Source organism: Penicillium verhagenii, assembly GCF_028828195.1.
Source record: "Penicillium verhagenii strain IBT 33310 chromosome Unknown utg000005l_segment0_segment0, whole genome shotgun sequence".
Lineage (NCBI taxonomy): Eukaryota > Fungi > Ascomycota > Eurotiomycetes > Eurotiales > Aspergillaceae > Penicillium > Penicillium verhagenii.
The window spans coordinates 2,519,040-2,534,419 of NW_026643169.1; the positions used below are offsets into that span (position 1 = coordinate 2,519,040).

Here is a 15,380-nt window from a genome sequence, read left to right on the forward strand (position 1 = left end):
TTACAGTGTGACACATTTCCAAAATTAGCCCAAAATCTCCAAATCTCCAAAGAGGCAAAAAAAAAAAAATCCCAGGGAGAAAAAAAAGGAAAAAAGTACACAAACAACAAAAAAAAGCAAGTTCAACGTTGTTTTTGCAATACTAATTCCTCTTCTCCGTTTGCGTGGTAATTAGCAAGAGAAAAAGCATGAAAGCAACTCTCAAGTGCTGATAGGGTTACACAGATGAAACACGCATTCAGTCCCTGCCCAGACTTGTCTCCCTTTTGGATTGTGACCCTTTCAACTCATATGGTCCCCCAACTTCTTTTGTTCTGAATTGGACTGGACCTGGATGTGCGACACGGCGTTTGTGATTGTGATTGATCATGGCCTATAACGCTGTCGCTCAGGTGGAGGTCGCCTCGGACTCTGACTCTGACCATTCGAATCATTCGCTTTCCCGTTCTCAAGGACGGCATGTCGACCACCGTCACTTAGAATCCGCTAGAACTGTCGAAAACCCCGAATCCCAGTTGGGTGCCATCTACCGCTCCATGACTTCCTCCAACTACGATGTGGTTGAGGCCGATGACTACGACGCCGATCCTTCCCCCAAACATCACCGCATTCCTCCACTTAACACCGCGGTCGCGCGCCATTCCTCCCCCGATCCTCCTTTACGAAGTGCTTCCAGCGATATCCCCATCCCTCTCAGTCACCCAACCCCGGATTTGCAATCGTTGCAAGGTGCCTATGCAGGCAATGTAGAGCGACTGGAACAAAGCGCAGAGCGTCTAAGCTCCAGTACCGCCGACATTGCCAGTGAGATTCGTAAGATGGACCAGGAACAAAAGCGACGATCCCACAGTTCGGCTTCCAATTCCGTAATCATGCGGAATGGTGCATTCTCCCCGGGCGCCAGCCTTACCAGATCCCCTCATGGCTCGACCCGATCGCGATCCACGCGCCAACGCTCCGCCTCTAGTGGATCTTACCTGGCCCAGGTAGCGGAACCCGCCCACGATGACGATGGGCATTTCATGGACCAGTTTCCCGCGTCACTACTGATCGCCCCACAAGTCCCCCCTCATACCTCGAACGATGGAGTCTTTCATAGTCAATATGACAGCTCAGCGGCCCCCGTGGCTGCCGAGGAGATCGAGCGTCCGGATACGGCCGCATCAGGAGATACCTTCCAACAAGCCACAACGCTGTTTACCGACTTCGATGGTGTTCATTTCGCACCCCTGGAGCCATCCGATCCCGGTCGCCAGCTGTCCCTGAGCCAGCCGCCCCTGGCAAGCAAACCGCAACCGTATAAGCAGCCCCAGACTGGCGAGAACATGGTTTATTATCCCGCCCCTGTTCCACGCATGTTGAACCTCCCTCCCAAATTATCTCGCAGACCACCGATCGCAGAGCGCGAGAAACGTCGTACGCAGATCTTGACTACCATCGCGGCTGAAGATAGGAAGGCGGCGTTTGGGGAAGGAGCGACCGAAGGTCATAACGATAAGCGACAATCGACACTGCCTTCGCAGCTTCGAGCAAGCGTCTTCTTTGACAAACCGAGCACTACACTGGAGTTGGAAGTGAAGCAGGATTCGGCGGTTGCGACACTGGATAGCATCCTCGACGCCTCGGCGCATGCACCTGTCTCGGCTTTCACGGATCACCCGTACGCGGGTCACATTGGGTCGTACGTCTATGGAAAGGAGCGAAAGGCCCTTCGAAAACAGAAGTTAGATCGGAATTCCCAGTTTCAAATGGGGCAACAACAAAGCACCAGTAGAGAGAATGTATCAGAGGGTTCGGTTCATTCCGACAGTGAATTGCAACACGAAGACTCGGAGAGACATCATTCGAATGGGTCGGAGGGCTCAGATGTGTCAGGGAACGAGGAACATGGGAATTACCGGGAGAGCGGCGATGATGATGAGGAGGAGGAGGAGGATGAGGATGAGGAAGAGGAAGAGGACGAGCCGCTGGACTATGTGGGACCCCCAAACACCTTGCTCGCCGAACTAGTGCTGCGAAAGCAAGAGCTTGCACAGCGGAGACGTACGGCAGTCCCCCAATACACGCCAGGCATGCAGAACACACTTCTGGAGTTGGACGCGATGGCCCAAAAGCAGAGCGAGAAGAGAAGACGTCGACCTGTAACTTTGGCCTGGGACAGTCGCAATGCTGCTGACGATGACGACGTGCCTCTTGCAATGTTATATCCCGATCAGATCGCTGTGGATGATCCGGATCATCCACGCGGTCTAATGGAAAAACATCATGTTGAGGAACACGAACCCCTAAGTACCCGTCGGGCTCGACTGAGGGGGGAGCCAATTCCCGAGAAGCGACCTGTCACTTTTTATGCCGCTGAGAAGCCACAGCCTGCATCGGAGTCTGCATCAACGCCCGCCGCAGAGGACGAGACAGGAGAGGAGAATGAGACGTTGGCTGCGCGTCTGAGACGATTGAAAGGCCGAAATCCAACGGAAACAGACTTTTCCAATAATCTTCTTGCCGAATTTGACAGCCGCCTCGGATCCTCACATGTCACAGAGGCTACACCAGCTCCTCAACAGCCCCCTGAAGAGGAGACCCTTGCTCAGCGACGAATGCGCCTTCAAAAAGAAAGTGGCGCACAGCCTGGACTCGCAAAGAACCCGCGGGTGCGAAGAAGCATGGCTGCTCTCCCCCAGGTTCGGCCCTCAAATGTAGTCCGCAAGTCCTCTCACGACGCCTTTCAGCAATCCAGTCGCACGCAACAATTCGGAAACCGCATGACCATGCAGCAGTTCCCTACTACTAATATGGGATACCAAGCACAGGCATACCCAGCGAACCAGCCACCCCCACCGCCGTATAGCTATGGTCCTACTTACCCGCCCCCTTATGGCTACAACAATACCATGATGGCTATGCACAGCGCAGGTTATCCTATGCCCAATGTGTGTGGGCCAACCATGACCCGACAGCCGGTTGATCCCAATCAACGCGATGTCATTGACCGCTGGCGGCAGAGCGTTCGCTACTAGGTCATTCCCTTGAACATTCGCTAGACTTCACCATTTCATTCCCCTTACTGTCTTCTGATCCTTGTACTTTCCTTGTTTTTCTCTCGTTATCGCTCCCAAACTCTCTCTCTCTCTCTTTTTTTTCTTTTTTCTTTTTCTCATTGCATCATCATAGCGTCGTCATTCTGAGCGTACTCTTGTGCTTATTGTACCTTCTTTTTGCTCCTCTTTTTTCATTTCTTCTTGCTTTTGAGGGATATCCATGTAGAGTAGCGTGGTTTGTATGATCTATAGAGACGACTTGGTCTCACTCACAGCCCGTCGGGCAGCATTTTAGAGCCTCACATGTTGAGTTTCTTTTGTTTATATCCATTGCAAATGTTTATTTCAACTACATCAGCATGCACATGGTTCTACCTGGCTAATGGTACTAAGTACGCAGAGACTTGTCGTTCCAAGGTTGTTAAATTAACAAACAGTGAACGTTTGTTTCTAACATTTGAACCAAGGTTCATCCATGTTTATGTAAACACATATTTCGTGTATTGCCCAATATTCTGGAGTTTTCGTAAGTCGACTTTCTTCCAATGTATTGAAATAAAACAATTCGAAGAATCCATAAGTTCTGCACATGTGTACGATTCAAAGCAAGGGTGAACAATGTAAAGGAAGTAAATATAGATCTGACCTGCTGAAGCTTCGATTGGTGTAACCCTACTTTATGTACTGCGAACCTTGGATCTGAAGTTACGTCTTGATCTTGATTCCAGATCTCTCACTTCTCATTCTCAATTTACTTTATTTATTGTTTTATACGCTCAGAATCATCATGAGGTAGTTGTTTCGACTTACCAAATTCGCTCTAGTCTCTGCTTCGAAGCTCAACGCCGAGTGGGCCGTTTCAAGCCCCACTAGTGCCTGGTATGTGAGACTCCAAAAGTAGTCCAGCGACTCCAGCCCTCCATTCCACTAACACCAGCCCTCCACAAGTACCTCTGACCGCGATGGAGTCCCGAGTACCCTAAAAATTACCACGTCGGCTTACATATACGCCGCTAAAGGGTCTGGTTTAGCGACGAGAATGCCCTCGTCCACAGTTTTCTCATATTGGCGTCGGGACCATCGACGCTCAACCGCGCCGCCAGCTTCCCTACCAGCTCCGTCGCCAGCCCCTCCGACTGCAGCAGAGAGTCCACTCAGCCCTCCCCAGCTTCCCCAGCTTCCCGATACCCCCACCTTCACAAGCGCCTTCGGTGGCAATCCTTCATACGATGCCCCTCCCTGGAGCGACTCGCCGTTGGAGAATGACGCCGCAAAGCTAAACTTTACCTCCTCCGCCGCGCCATTATCTTCCTCTGTCAGCCTCGCTGTCCCGTCGCCGCCTGCCGATAAAGAGGGCCGTCCCCATTCGAGTCCAGACGAGCTTGTCCCCGAATCAACCATCACGTCGCAGGCCAGAAATTCCCAACTCGACCTGGCAGGATTGCGGGCAGACGATGGCGACGGAGAGTCGAATTCCAAGCCGACTTCGCCGTTTAGACTGTCGTTTGGAAAGGGGCTGCGGAATATGCAGGCCCCAGCCGCTGAAAGTCAGAAACGGTCCCCCACGGCGGGATTGGGGGCGAGTCAGTTTAGATTGAAAACTTCGCCCGAGGAAATGCTGGTGGAAAAGCCCAATACATTACAAAAGGACTCGAGGCAGGATGGCAGTCTATCGAGACGGAGTGCGGACCGCGAAGTCTCGACGGAGCATGTGCACCACAAATCAGGCAAGGCGATGCTTCATCTATTGAACCCGATGTCGCTTCTTGCGCGTCGCCGGTCTTCGCAGATTGGTAACTCTCGCATCGAGGATGCCAAACTAAGCGCACCCAACTTGATACCTGCCATTCCGGATGATTATGATCCTAGAATTCGTGGGAAGATTGTCCATGACTTCTCTGCTCCTCGGGCTCGTCGGAATTTGTCTGATAATTCTACCACGACCGATGGGAAGAGCCCCATCCCACCGGATTCGACGCTACAAAGTCCTTCTAGTCCCTGGAACGATAGACCGAAGCGACACAGTGAATACTCTCCTGTGTTCAAGGAGCATTTCGAAGATGATGAGAATGTGCTGCATGTTGAGAACAAAGGTTATCTCCAGTCAACGTTACTGACAAACCCATCTGAACCGGGCTACGAAAAGTCAATACCGGTTTTCGCCCGAAGATTTCCGTCGACTGCCCCCGAGCACAGCCCAGATGCTGGGGATAACTATGCCAACCTTCCTGCAGAACTTCCCGGAGACGTTCCTGTTGAACTTCCTGCAGAGGTACCACCAGATTACGTGACACAATCGCCAAAGGAAAGCCCCCCGGTAAACCAGAAAGAGCAAGACATCATCCCCAAGGTGCATCCTGCGGGCTTGCCGAAGCACCTCAAAAGCAACGCGTCTTCAAGGTTTAGCTTCGACATGGGCGGGGTGGAATCTTCCGTGCAGGAGAAGCTACTCGAAGAAAAGCATAAGGCGAAAGAAGCTGCACGAAAAAGAGATGATGGATATTTTGACGATTTTGATGATGAATTCGACCATGACATGATGGATGACATGGATGACCTCGAAGAAGACATCCCTGAAATCGGCGCTGATTATGACGAGGACTATACTCCTACTGTTTCTCGGGACGTTAATGGCGATTTGAAGTCCTGGGCCCTACCTGCTCTTTCACCTGTTGTTGCGAGCCCGACTACACCCGCGCCGCCATCTGAATTCATGAACAACCCAGTGGGCATTGATCCCGCTCTTGTGATGGGAAGGAATACGTATTTCAGCCAGGAGCAGATGGACCCAGAGCCAAACGATGTTGCCCAAAATCATTCTTTCATGGAGGATACCCAGCAGCTTCCAGATGACCACATGCAGCCAGTCGTTGATGATGACGACATGTATTTTGACGATGGTGAATTTGGGGATCTCGATGCTGATGATGAAGATGGTGGCTTTGATGAATCAATCTTTGATGATGAAACGAGTCATCTATATGAACGAAAGATTGTCAACAAAGAGGCTAGTCAGGAACCTCCACCTACCATTCCGGAGGAAGATGAGCGCCTGGAAAATGACATGCCACTCGATGAGGATGCTAGCCAAGGACTTAAGCACATGCCCAGCGTGGCAAGTGAGTACCAGACGGGCCCCATAAAGCGTGGGCCGCTTGGTGAGCCGATACCTAATCTGGGACCTGCACGGGCTCATGGTGGTGTTCTCACAGAGCAAAACCTAGAGGTATTACACAATGCCCTACAATTCGCAGCAAATGAAGCGGTGGCTCAAAGCCAATTTGAACGCTCGTTCAGTACAAGCGAGCGGTCTGTGGGACAGGAAAGCATACCGCAGACATCTCAAACTGGCGACTCACAGCCTGGACTGGCATCAGATGACAGCCGCATCAGTCAAGCAATGGATATGATGGGATTTGATGACGTCTTTGAAGATGATATCTATAATGACTATGCATATTACGATGATCCTATCGTCGCTGCAGCCAATGCCGAGGCACTGGAGAACGACGACGAGGGTTTCTACGGCCAAGAATTTGGCTTTTATGCTCAGGCGAATGGCACTTCTGAACTCACAAACGGAGGCTACTTTGGTCCCCGAGGAGTCGAAGGTATCACGCGCAGCTTTAGCAGCCGTGGGAAATTCCAGGAACCCAGCTTGACCCCGATCACCGAACGTAGTGAATGGAGTACTCGTAACTCCCTAATCTCATTAAAGGCGCACGGTGCCGCCCATTCAAACCCATCACTCGCTAGCCCGGGTTTGGCCCAGCTGGTTGACATGGGCAACCTGGACGACGAGATGACACTAAGCGCTCTCCTGAAACTGCGACGTGGTGCTTGGGGTGGAAGCAATGGAAGTCTTCGCAGCAGCGCTGGTAGTCCGCCACCCCATACTATCACATCTTCACACCGCGGCAGCTTTGCTGGACCTTCAGAAGCTGCTAGTCCTTCTGAGGCTAGGCACTATGCCGATGAGGGTTTAGCGGGTATGATTGATCACCATGACGACCATGTTTCCCATACGATTTCACCGCTCAAGGTTACTGGGCTAGCTCAATATGCCGATCTCCCGCATAGCGGAATTGACGGCCCGATCTACGCAGATATCGAGGAGGAATTGCCGAATTCCGGCACTCAGCGCCTGAATGTCCTGTGAACTTGCTTTTCTTTTGGACCCTTTCGCATCATTTCTTCTCATTCCCCCTGGATATAATTTGCAGCCATCATCGTTTCTTTGTTGCATATGGATTGGCATTATTCATTTTTTTTTGTTTGTTTCTCTCTAACGATTTAATGACCTGCCCGAGTATGTTTTCTGGTTGGCGTTTACCCTTATACACCGATTGTTCTTATATTCTTCCAGGTGATCTAGCGAATCATGTTGATATACAAAATTTGAAAGCATTCACCAAATCCTCCACTTCCCGAGGTCCCTATTTGTATAACTTGTAAAGCTATCCTTCAGTGCCGTCATTGTAGTGCATGGAACACCCGCCTGGGCCGAAATCACCCGCAAAAGGCCGAAATGCTTAGCCGGGCAGTGGATCGATGTGGCTCACGAGTCGGAGTGGCCGCGTCTCAGTAACGTAAAACCGGCAATGGACCCGGGCTGACTCAGCGCACCAGCCTCATTCCAAGTTGCAGGTTCCTCCGAGTTTAGCTGGCTCCCCTTCTTCTCCAATCTAAACCCTTTTACCCCAGTTCTTTTATTCAGCAGATTTTCTGCTCTCTAATGAGTCCAGATTCTTTATAGGTGCTACGGCAATAATAGTCGACACCTAATTCGCGCAATTTAATCATACCTGTACGTGTTTCCGCCGCTTCCTTTGCTCCGTCGGTATTCTCGGCAGAGAACAACAACCTGGCAACTTCGGGGGCTAATGTGCGCGTGACTATTAGATCGGTTTGAGATTGTCCCTATTTCGGCTCAGTCTGAGACTTTAGCTGTCTTGATCTCTTTCTTCCCCCTTTTTTCCCTCCAAACAACTTCCGGCTTCGTCGGAAACAAATCCCTCAAATGTTCAGGAATACTGCCTTGAAGGCCTCTCGGAGGTCCTTCCACCTCGCCTCGAGCGCTCGTTTCGCCTCGAAGAACCCTGGCTTCAGCCTCGCTGCTCGTCGTCCTCTCGCTGTTGTCAACGGTACCCGCCAATATGCTTCCGAGGCCTCAAGACCTGGAGTGGTAAGCTAGAAACCAGCCTTTGAAAAAAAAATCCAATCAAAAAAAAAAAAAACATCATCATTGCGCGCGATTGGGGCGCAACCCCCCCAAAAAAACTCGACTAATGCGACATCACGTTTCTGTTATTAGGACGCCAACGATTCTTTCCTCTCCGGCAACACTGCCAACTACATTGATGAGATGTACATGGCATGGAAGCGTGACCCGTCCAGTGTCCACATCTCATGGCAGACTTACTTCAAGAACATGGAGTCTGGCTCCATGCCCATGTCCCAGGCTTTCACTCCTCCCCCTACCCTCGTCCCCACCCCAACTGGCGGTGTCCCCCAGGACATGCCCGCTGCTGGCCTTGCCGGTGGTACCGATGTCACCAACCACTTGAAGGTTCAGCTTCTTGTGCGCGCTTACCAGGCCCGTGGTCACCACAAGGCCAAGATCGATCCTCTCGGCATTCGCGGAGAGGCCGAGGCTTTCGGCTACGACAAGCCCAAGGAGCTTGAGCTCGACCACTACGGTTTCACTGAGCGCGACCTGGACCAGGAGTTCGCTCTTGGACCCGGTATCTTGCCCCGTTTCGTCACCGGAGAGCGCACCAAGATGACCCTCCGCGAGATCATTGAGTCTTGCGAGAAGATCTACTGCGGCTCCTACGGTGTTGAGTACATTCACATCCCCGACCGCAAGCCCTGCGAGTGGATCCGTGACCGCTTCGAGGTCCCCGAGCCCTTCCGCTACTCGGTCGATGACAAGCGTCGCATTCTGGATCGTCTCATCTGGTCTTCCAGCTTCGAGTCTTTCCTGGCTACCAAGTACCCCAACGATAAGCGTTTCGGTCTGGAGGGTTGCGAGACCCTTGTCCCCGGTATGAAGGCTCTGATCGATCGCAGTGTTGACTACGGTATCAAGGACATTGTCATCGGTATGCCCCACCGTGGTCGCCTGAACGTTCTGTCCAACGTTGTTCGCAAGCCCAACGAGTCCATCTTCAGTGAGTTCGCTGGTTCCACTGAGCCTTCCGACGAGGGTTCCGGTGATGTCAAGTACCACTTGGGTATGAACTTCGAGCGCCCTACCCCCTCCGGAAAGCGTGTCCAGTTGTCCCTGGTTGCCAACCCCTCTCACTTGGAGGCCGAGGACCCCGTTGTCCTGGGTAAGGCTCGTGCCATCCAGCACTACAACAACGACGAGACCGAGTTCAACACCGCTATGGGTGTTTTGCTCCACGGTGACGCTGCCTTCGCCGCTCAGGGTGTTGTCTACGAGACCATGGGATTCCAGTCTCTTCCCGCCTACTCCACCGGTGGTACCGTCCACATTGTCGTGAACAACCAGATTGGTTTCACCACCGACCCCCGCTTTGCCCGTTCCACCCCTTACTGCTCGGACATTGCCAAGTCCATTGATGCTCCCGTCTTCCACGTGAACGCCGATGATGTCGAGGCCGTCAACTACGTTTGCCAGGTTGCCGCCGATTGGCGCGCTGAGTTCAAGCGTGACGTTGTCATTGACATGGTCTGCTACCGTAAGCAGGGTCACAACGAGACTGATCAGCCCTCGTTCACCCAGCCTCGCATGTACAAGCGCATTGCTGAGCAGAAGGCCCAGCTTGACAAGTACGTCGAGAAGCTCATTGCCGAGGGTACCTTCACCAAGGAGGACATTGATGAGCACAAGAAGTGGGTTTGGGGAATGCTCAACGACAGCTTCGACCGCAGCAAGGACTACCAGCCTACCGGTAAGGAGTGGCTCACCTCCGCCTGGAACAACTTCAAGAGCCCCAAGGAGTTGGCCACTGAGGTCCTCCCCCCACCTTCCCACTGCCATCGCCACCACTTCCCTGAAGAACATTGCCGATAAGGTCAGCGGTGCTGCCGCCCCCGAGGGCTTCACTCTCCACAAGAACTTGAAGCGTATCTTGGCCGGCCGCAAGAAGGCTGTTGACGAGGGTAAGGGTATTGACTGGGCTACTGCCGAGGCTCTGGCCTTCGGTTCCCTTGTTGACGAGGGTTACCACGTCCGTGTCTCCGGACAGGATGTTGAGCGTGGTACCTTCTCTCAGCGTCACGCCGTTCTCCACGACCAGGAGACTGAGGCTGTCCACACTCCCCTGCAGCACATCAGCGACAAGCAGGGTAGCTTCGTCATCTCCAACTCCTCCCTGAGTGAGTTCGGTTGGTAAGTTAAAAAGCCCCCCAAAACGAATCTCCCTGTCAGTTTGAAATGTAATGCTAATTTCTTCTTTAGTCTTGGTTTCGAGTACGGTTACTCCCTGACCTCCCCCGAGGCTTTGGTCATGTGGGAGGCCCAGTTCGGTGACTTCGCCAACAACGCTCAGTGTATCATTGATCAGTTCATCGCCTCCGGTGAATCCAAGTGGTTGCAGCGTTCCGGTCTGGTTGTCTCTCTGCCCCACGGTTACGATGGACAGGGTCCTGAGCACTCTTCCGGTCGTATGGAGCGTTGGTTGCAGCTCTGTAACGAGGAGCCTCGCGTGTTCCCCCCTGGTGACAAGCTTGACCGCCAGCACCAGGACTGCAACATGCAGATTGTCTACATGACTGAGCCCTCCAACTTGTTCCACGTTCTCCGTCGCCAGATGCAGCGCCAGTTCCGCAAGCCTTTGATCATCTTCTTCTCCAAGGCTCTCCTGCGTCACCCCATTGCTCGCTCTGACATCGAGGCCTTCACCGATGACTCCCACTTCCAGTGGATCATCCGTGACACCGCCCACGAGACCGGTGCCATCGAGGCCCCCGAGAAGATCGACCGTGTCATTATGTGCTCTGGACAGGTCTACGCCGCCCTTGTCAAGCACCGTGAGGCCAACGGTCTCCGCAACACTGCCATCACCCGTGTTGAGCAGCTGCACCCCTTCCCTTGGGCCCAGCTCAAGGAGAACCTTGACAGCTACCCCAACGCCAAGGACATCGTCTGGTGCCAGGAGGAGCCCCTCAACGCCGGTCCCTGGTCTTACGCCCAGCCCCGTCTTGAGACCCTGCTCAACTCCACCGAGCACCACAACCGCCGCCACGTCATGTACGCTGGTCGTGCCCCCAGTGCTTCCGTCGCCTCTGGTCTCAAGGCTGTTCACTTGAAGGAGGAGCAGGAGTTCCTCGAGGAGGCTTTCTCCGTCCACCAGGAGCGCCTGAAGGGCGAGTAAATGCCTTTCATGACTAGATGACCTCGGTTTTAAGCCGAGGCACAATTGCTATTGAAATGGCTTACTTTTCCTTTTGTCCATTGGTTCGCAGAAGCTAGCGTCCGATTTCCTTTGTACTACTTTTTTTTTTCTTATTTGCATGATTGTCTTTGTTCTCGGCCACGGTGTATACAGCCCGTCTTGCTTTTGCTGGTGGGCGCGTCTATACCTAGATTCATGTCTGTAAAATACAAATTTCATTCAGTTGTGGCATTTGATATCCATATTACTACCAACATCGAAAGTAAATTGTAGAACTGCAAAGCCTGTGCAAGAATTAATGGAGATGTGGGGCGGATTCATAATGTTGTTAAAGGTATAGCTATGCTACGGGGCCTCCTTACTTTGACGATCACAGTGGGGGTAAAGTTCCAGTTCACAACTGCATGGACCCTCGAGATGGTTGTTCTTTAGTAACAAGCAACCTTCTTGGGATTTAATTTTAAGAATTGGTAATAAGGCAGGGACTGTTGGCTTCGCTTCAATTACCGGAAGTTTGACTAGTGGAGTCATGGTCTTGATACATTTCTTGGTCATACTGAGAGGCTTAACGCAGATTAAGGAGCTCAGGGTCCCTTGAAAGTTGAAGGTGTATGGTTGATATGACATCATTGTAGCGTGGACAAACGTGTTGACTAATCCATGTTGATGCCTGGCTCCGCTGGCGAAAATTCACCTGATCTAATGCGCTCTTCTCCGCACGCAAACTTTCGACTACAGGCACTCCCCTCGTCGTCTTCACTCTTGGTGTATAAGTTGTTGTACAACTATTTGTTGACAGGAATTTTTATATCAGTAATTGAATTTCCATACTTCACTCTGATTTCATCAGGTTGGACTCAGGAGCCCCCAAAAAGCTCCTGCAACGGTGCAAACCCCAGCTTAACCATAGCATTTTCACCATGTCCACCGTCTCGTCATCAGCCTTGAATCCCCAGGGCCAAGGAGTCCGCCAATCAGCCCGCCAAACTCGAACAAACCCATCCCGAACCTCCAAGACTGTCGGCCGTTCTTCCTTTGGCTTTGGGCGTGGCTCGACTGCAGAGATTCCCTCTACTCCCCCTGTTCCTCATGGCTTCTACCCTGCCCTTACACACTTTACCGACGCGATAACTGCTCTCCCACGCGAGTTTCGCCGACATAATTCGTTGTTGAAAGAAGTGGACGCTAAGGCGTGGGCACTGGAGGAAAATTTGTTGCAACTGCTCCAGCTTTCATCAGTGTCGCAACCGGTTCCTCATCCCCCCCACCCAGCGCCTATTGTTGCTGGTGTATTGCGAGAGGATGTCATACCCCAGGTACGTTGATTTTGCTAGATCTGTGAGAATTTTGATCACGAATTGTGTACTGATGGTATTTCTCTTCTGTAGGAGCTTTCCCAGTCCGAATCGCCCGACAGCAAAAACCGTCGCCTCCTCTTCGATCGCGTGCGCCAGAGCCTTTCAGATCTCATGATGACTGCTGATGAGAAAAACCATGTCATTTCCAATGCAAATGAGGAATTGGACCGTCAGGTCGTACGCCTCGATAATGTGTACCCGTTCATTGCGGGTGAGATCAGCGCAGAGGCTCGTCTGGGTAGTCTGACACACTGGGCATACTCAAACAAAAATGCCGTCAAGACGGCAGCCAACGAGCGCCCCCGCCGGGAAGCAGTCTCGCATAGGCAGGATTTGTCAAACGCACTCCACGAGGCTGAAGCTGCTAGTCGCAGCGAAGCACGGCGCGAGGCAGTTTTGGCACGGAAGCAGCGTCGAGCAAATGCTGATGCAGACTATGAAGATTCTCGCGGAGCCCGAAAGACCGCGACGACGAAGTCTCGTGGTGATAATGCGGGAGCCGAGCAAAATGCTACGACCAAGCGTCGAAGAGTAGACAAAGAGCGGCCTCCGGCCATTGATATGGGTACACCGATGGACCGCACTGCCAGTGGTGCGACCAGCCAGAGAGCTCCAGCCAAGGATGGAGTAGAGAAAAAACGGTCTCGCGCTCCCAATGCCGGTACAACTGCAGCTCGCAAGAAGTAAGTTTAGTCGTCATCGTTGTTTTTTTCCACCCAACCTTCATCTCGTTTGTTTTGTCTGTACCGATTCTGACTGTTTTATTGCAGGACTAACGTCACTTCCAATGCCGCTTCGCCTGTTATGGCCCCCTCTCCTCTTATCGGGACCTTCAATGCCCCACGTGGAGCTGGCAGCCCGGGACCAAACCCAACACGCCCTCAATCCGCTCGAGCACAGCAGAACGCGGGGCAAACCAGCAACTCCCGACAACGACCAACGTCATCTGCTTCAAATCGCGTGGGACAACCGGCTAGTATGTTTACCCACCCTCTTCCTCCCTGCCTTGTGCCTTGTTCTAACCGTATTGTCCTTATCTAGCCAAACCCGCCGACCCCAGATCCACAACCCGCGATGGGCCCCTCAAAATCGAAGCGGTCACCGCCGACCCAAGTCGCGACTACGAAGCCGAGGCTGGCATGCGAACATCCGCACAAACTGGAGCTAAGCAGGATGACCTAGACGGACGACCTACCGATCAACCCCTCGAGACCGAACCGTCCAAGGGCCGAACCTCCAAGACCTCTACACCGTTGATACCTGCCTTGGCCGAGCCTGCCCAGTCTCGCTCCAGACCCACACGGAGTACAGATCCTGCGCCGAACAAGCGCAACGCCAAGAAGCCCGCCATGCCAGCGCCTGCGATACCATCGGATGAGGAGTCGATCCACGAGGGCGATGACGAAGACGAAGAAGGCGAGCCGCGGTACTGCTATTGTAATGAGATCAGTTTCGGCGAGATGGTTGCCTGTGACAATGACGCCTGTCCGCGCGAATGGTTCCACTTGTCTTGTGTTGGGTTGACGAAGCCCCCAGGGAAGAATGGTGAGTTCTATGCATCCATAATCGCGCACTTTGTTTTTTTTTTTTTTTTGGACCTTACATGCTAATATCTGGATAGTCAAATGGTTCTGCAACGAGTGTAAGGAGAATATGCGACGAGGTCGCAATGGACGGTAGATGATGGGACCGATACTCTTACTACCTTGGATCTGATAATCATTTCTCCATCGGCTAGGTAATGCATCTTCATTCGAGATAGGAGCTTGATGCTAGACATACATGACTTAAGAACTGCAAACGATCTCCTATAAATAATGAAGACACTTTTTACATCACTCCAAATATTCCAACATTAGAGGTTCTTGTTCTCTGTAGACCTCCAACCCCACCTTGTTCCTGTTCCTGGATAAGGCACCCAGGCATGACATGATGTAACTAAAAGCGTGTACCTGCAGCGTTAGTCAGAACACGAACTACATGCTGCTCTATCCATTTGGATTTTTCTCTTCTTTCCAACCCAAGAACAATCTTCCGCATGTCTGATGAGATGCGGTAATTAATGACTAGCGGTGTAGGGAATACACCGTCACCACATCGGTGATTATGGGTCTGTCGCATATGAGTCATAACATTCCAGCAGAGCACAATAACTAACTGACTAGTCAATTAACTAGTACCCAGGTGTACATGTATGATTGCTAATCGCACACCTACGAAAATCCAGCGGAGCCACGTGTGTTGAGGTCATCGGTGACATTCGGGCTTCAACGTGGGCGGATTTGAATGGGGTAATTAATTAATACGTAGTAGGTAGTAAGTAATCCCTGCCCAATCACTCAATCCTTGAAAGTTCCCGTAAACCCACGGATTACAAAAGCGAACGTGGTCCGTAAGTCAGTAAAATACTGGGTAGAGTGTGTTTACACACCGGCACTTCAAATTGCCCGATCATATTCGCACGTGCATTGCTTGTACATGGATGAATTGGAGGTATCGGCGATATGCAAACCTTGGAAAGTCCACGGATACATACTCTAGTGTTAATTTTTACATGTGGACAATGTGCCCATCTCGACAACATGCAGCCTTAGGACTTCTAGTAATGCTGTATAGTA

At 52.0% G+C, this 15,380-nt stretch overlaps 4 protein-coding genes across 4 annotated transcripts; all 4 read left to right on the top strand.

Annotated features, from left to right (window-relative positions):
* Window positions 1–368: 368 nt before the first annotated feature.
* N7466_004461 (uncharacterized protein) lies at window positions 369–3,017 on the top strand (the record flags this gene model as incomplete). The annotated part of the gene is made up of 1 exon (XM_057163858.1): window positions 369–3,017. The coding sequence occupies one exon, from the start codon at window positions 369–371 to the stop codon at window positions 3,015–3,017; it is 2,649 nt and encodes an 882-aa protein (XP_057022539.1).
* A 1,060-nt stretch (window positions 3,018–4,077) lies between these two features.
* N7466_004462 (uncharacterized protein) lies at window positions 4,078–7,197 on the top strand (the record flags this gene model as incomplete). The annotated part of the gene is made up of 1 exon (XM_057163859.1): window positions 4,078–7,197. One exon carries the CDS (start codon window positions 4,078–4,080, stop codon window positions 7,195–7,197), a length of 3,120 nt encoding a protein of 1,039 aa, XP_057022540.1.
* Window positions 7,198–8,058: 861 nt separating this feature from the next.
* kgd1 (alpha-ketoglutarate dehydrogenase KGD1) lies at window positions 8,059–11,383 on the top strand (the record flags this gene model as incomplete). Its single annotated transcript, XM_057163860.1, has 4 exons — window positions 8,059–8,223; window positions 8,353–10,020; window positions 10,067–10,398; window positions 10,468–11,383. 4 exons carry the CDS (start codon window positions 8,059–8,061, stop codon window positions 11,381–11,383), a joined length of 3,081 nt encoding a protein of 1,026 aa, XP_057022541.1.
* A 941-nt stretch (window positions 11,384–12,324) lies between these two features.
* On the top strand, window positions 12,325–14,442 carry N7466_004464 (putative PHD finger domain protein (Ing1); the record flags this gene model as incomplete). Its single annotated transcript, XM_057163861.1, has 5 exons — window positions 12,325–12,720; window positions 12,793–13,445; window positions 13,533–13,738; window positions 13,804–14,307; window positions 14,384–14,442. 5 exons carry the CDS (start codon window positions 12,325–12,327, stop codon window positions 14,440–14,442), a joined length of 1,818 nt encoding a protein of 605 aa, XP_057022542.1.
* Between the last annotated feature and the right edge of the window lie 938 nt (window positions 14,443–15,380).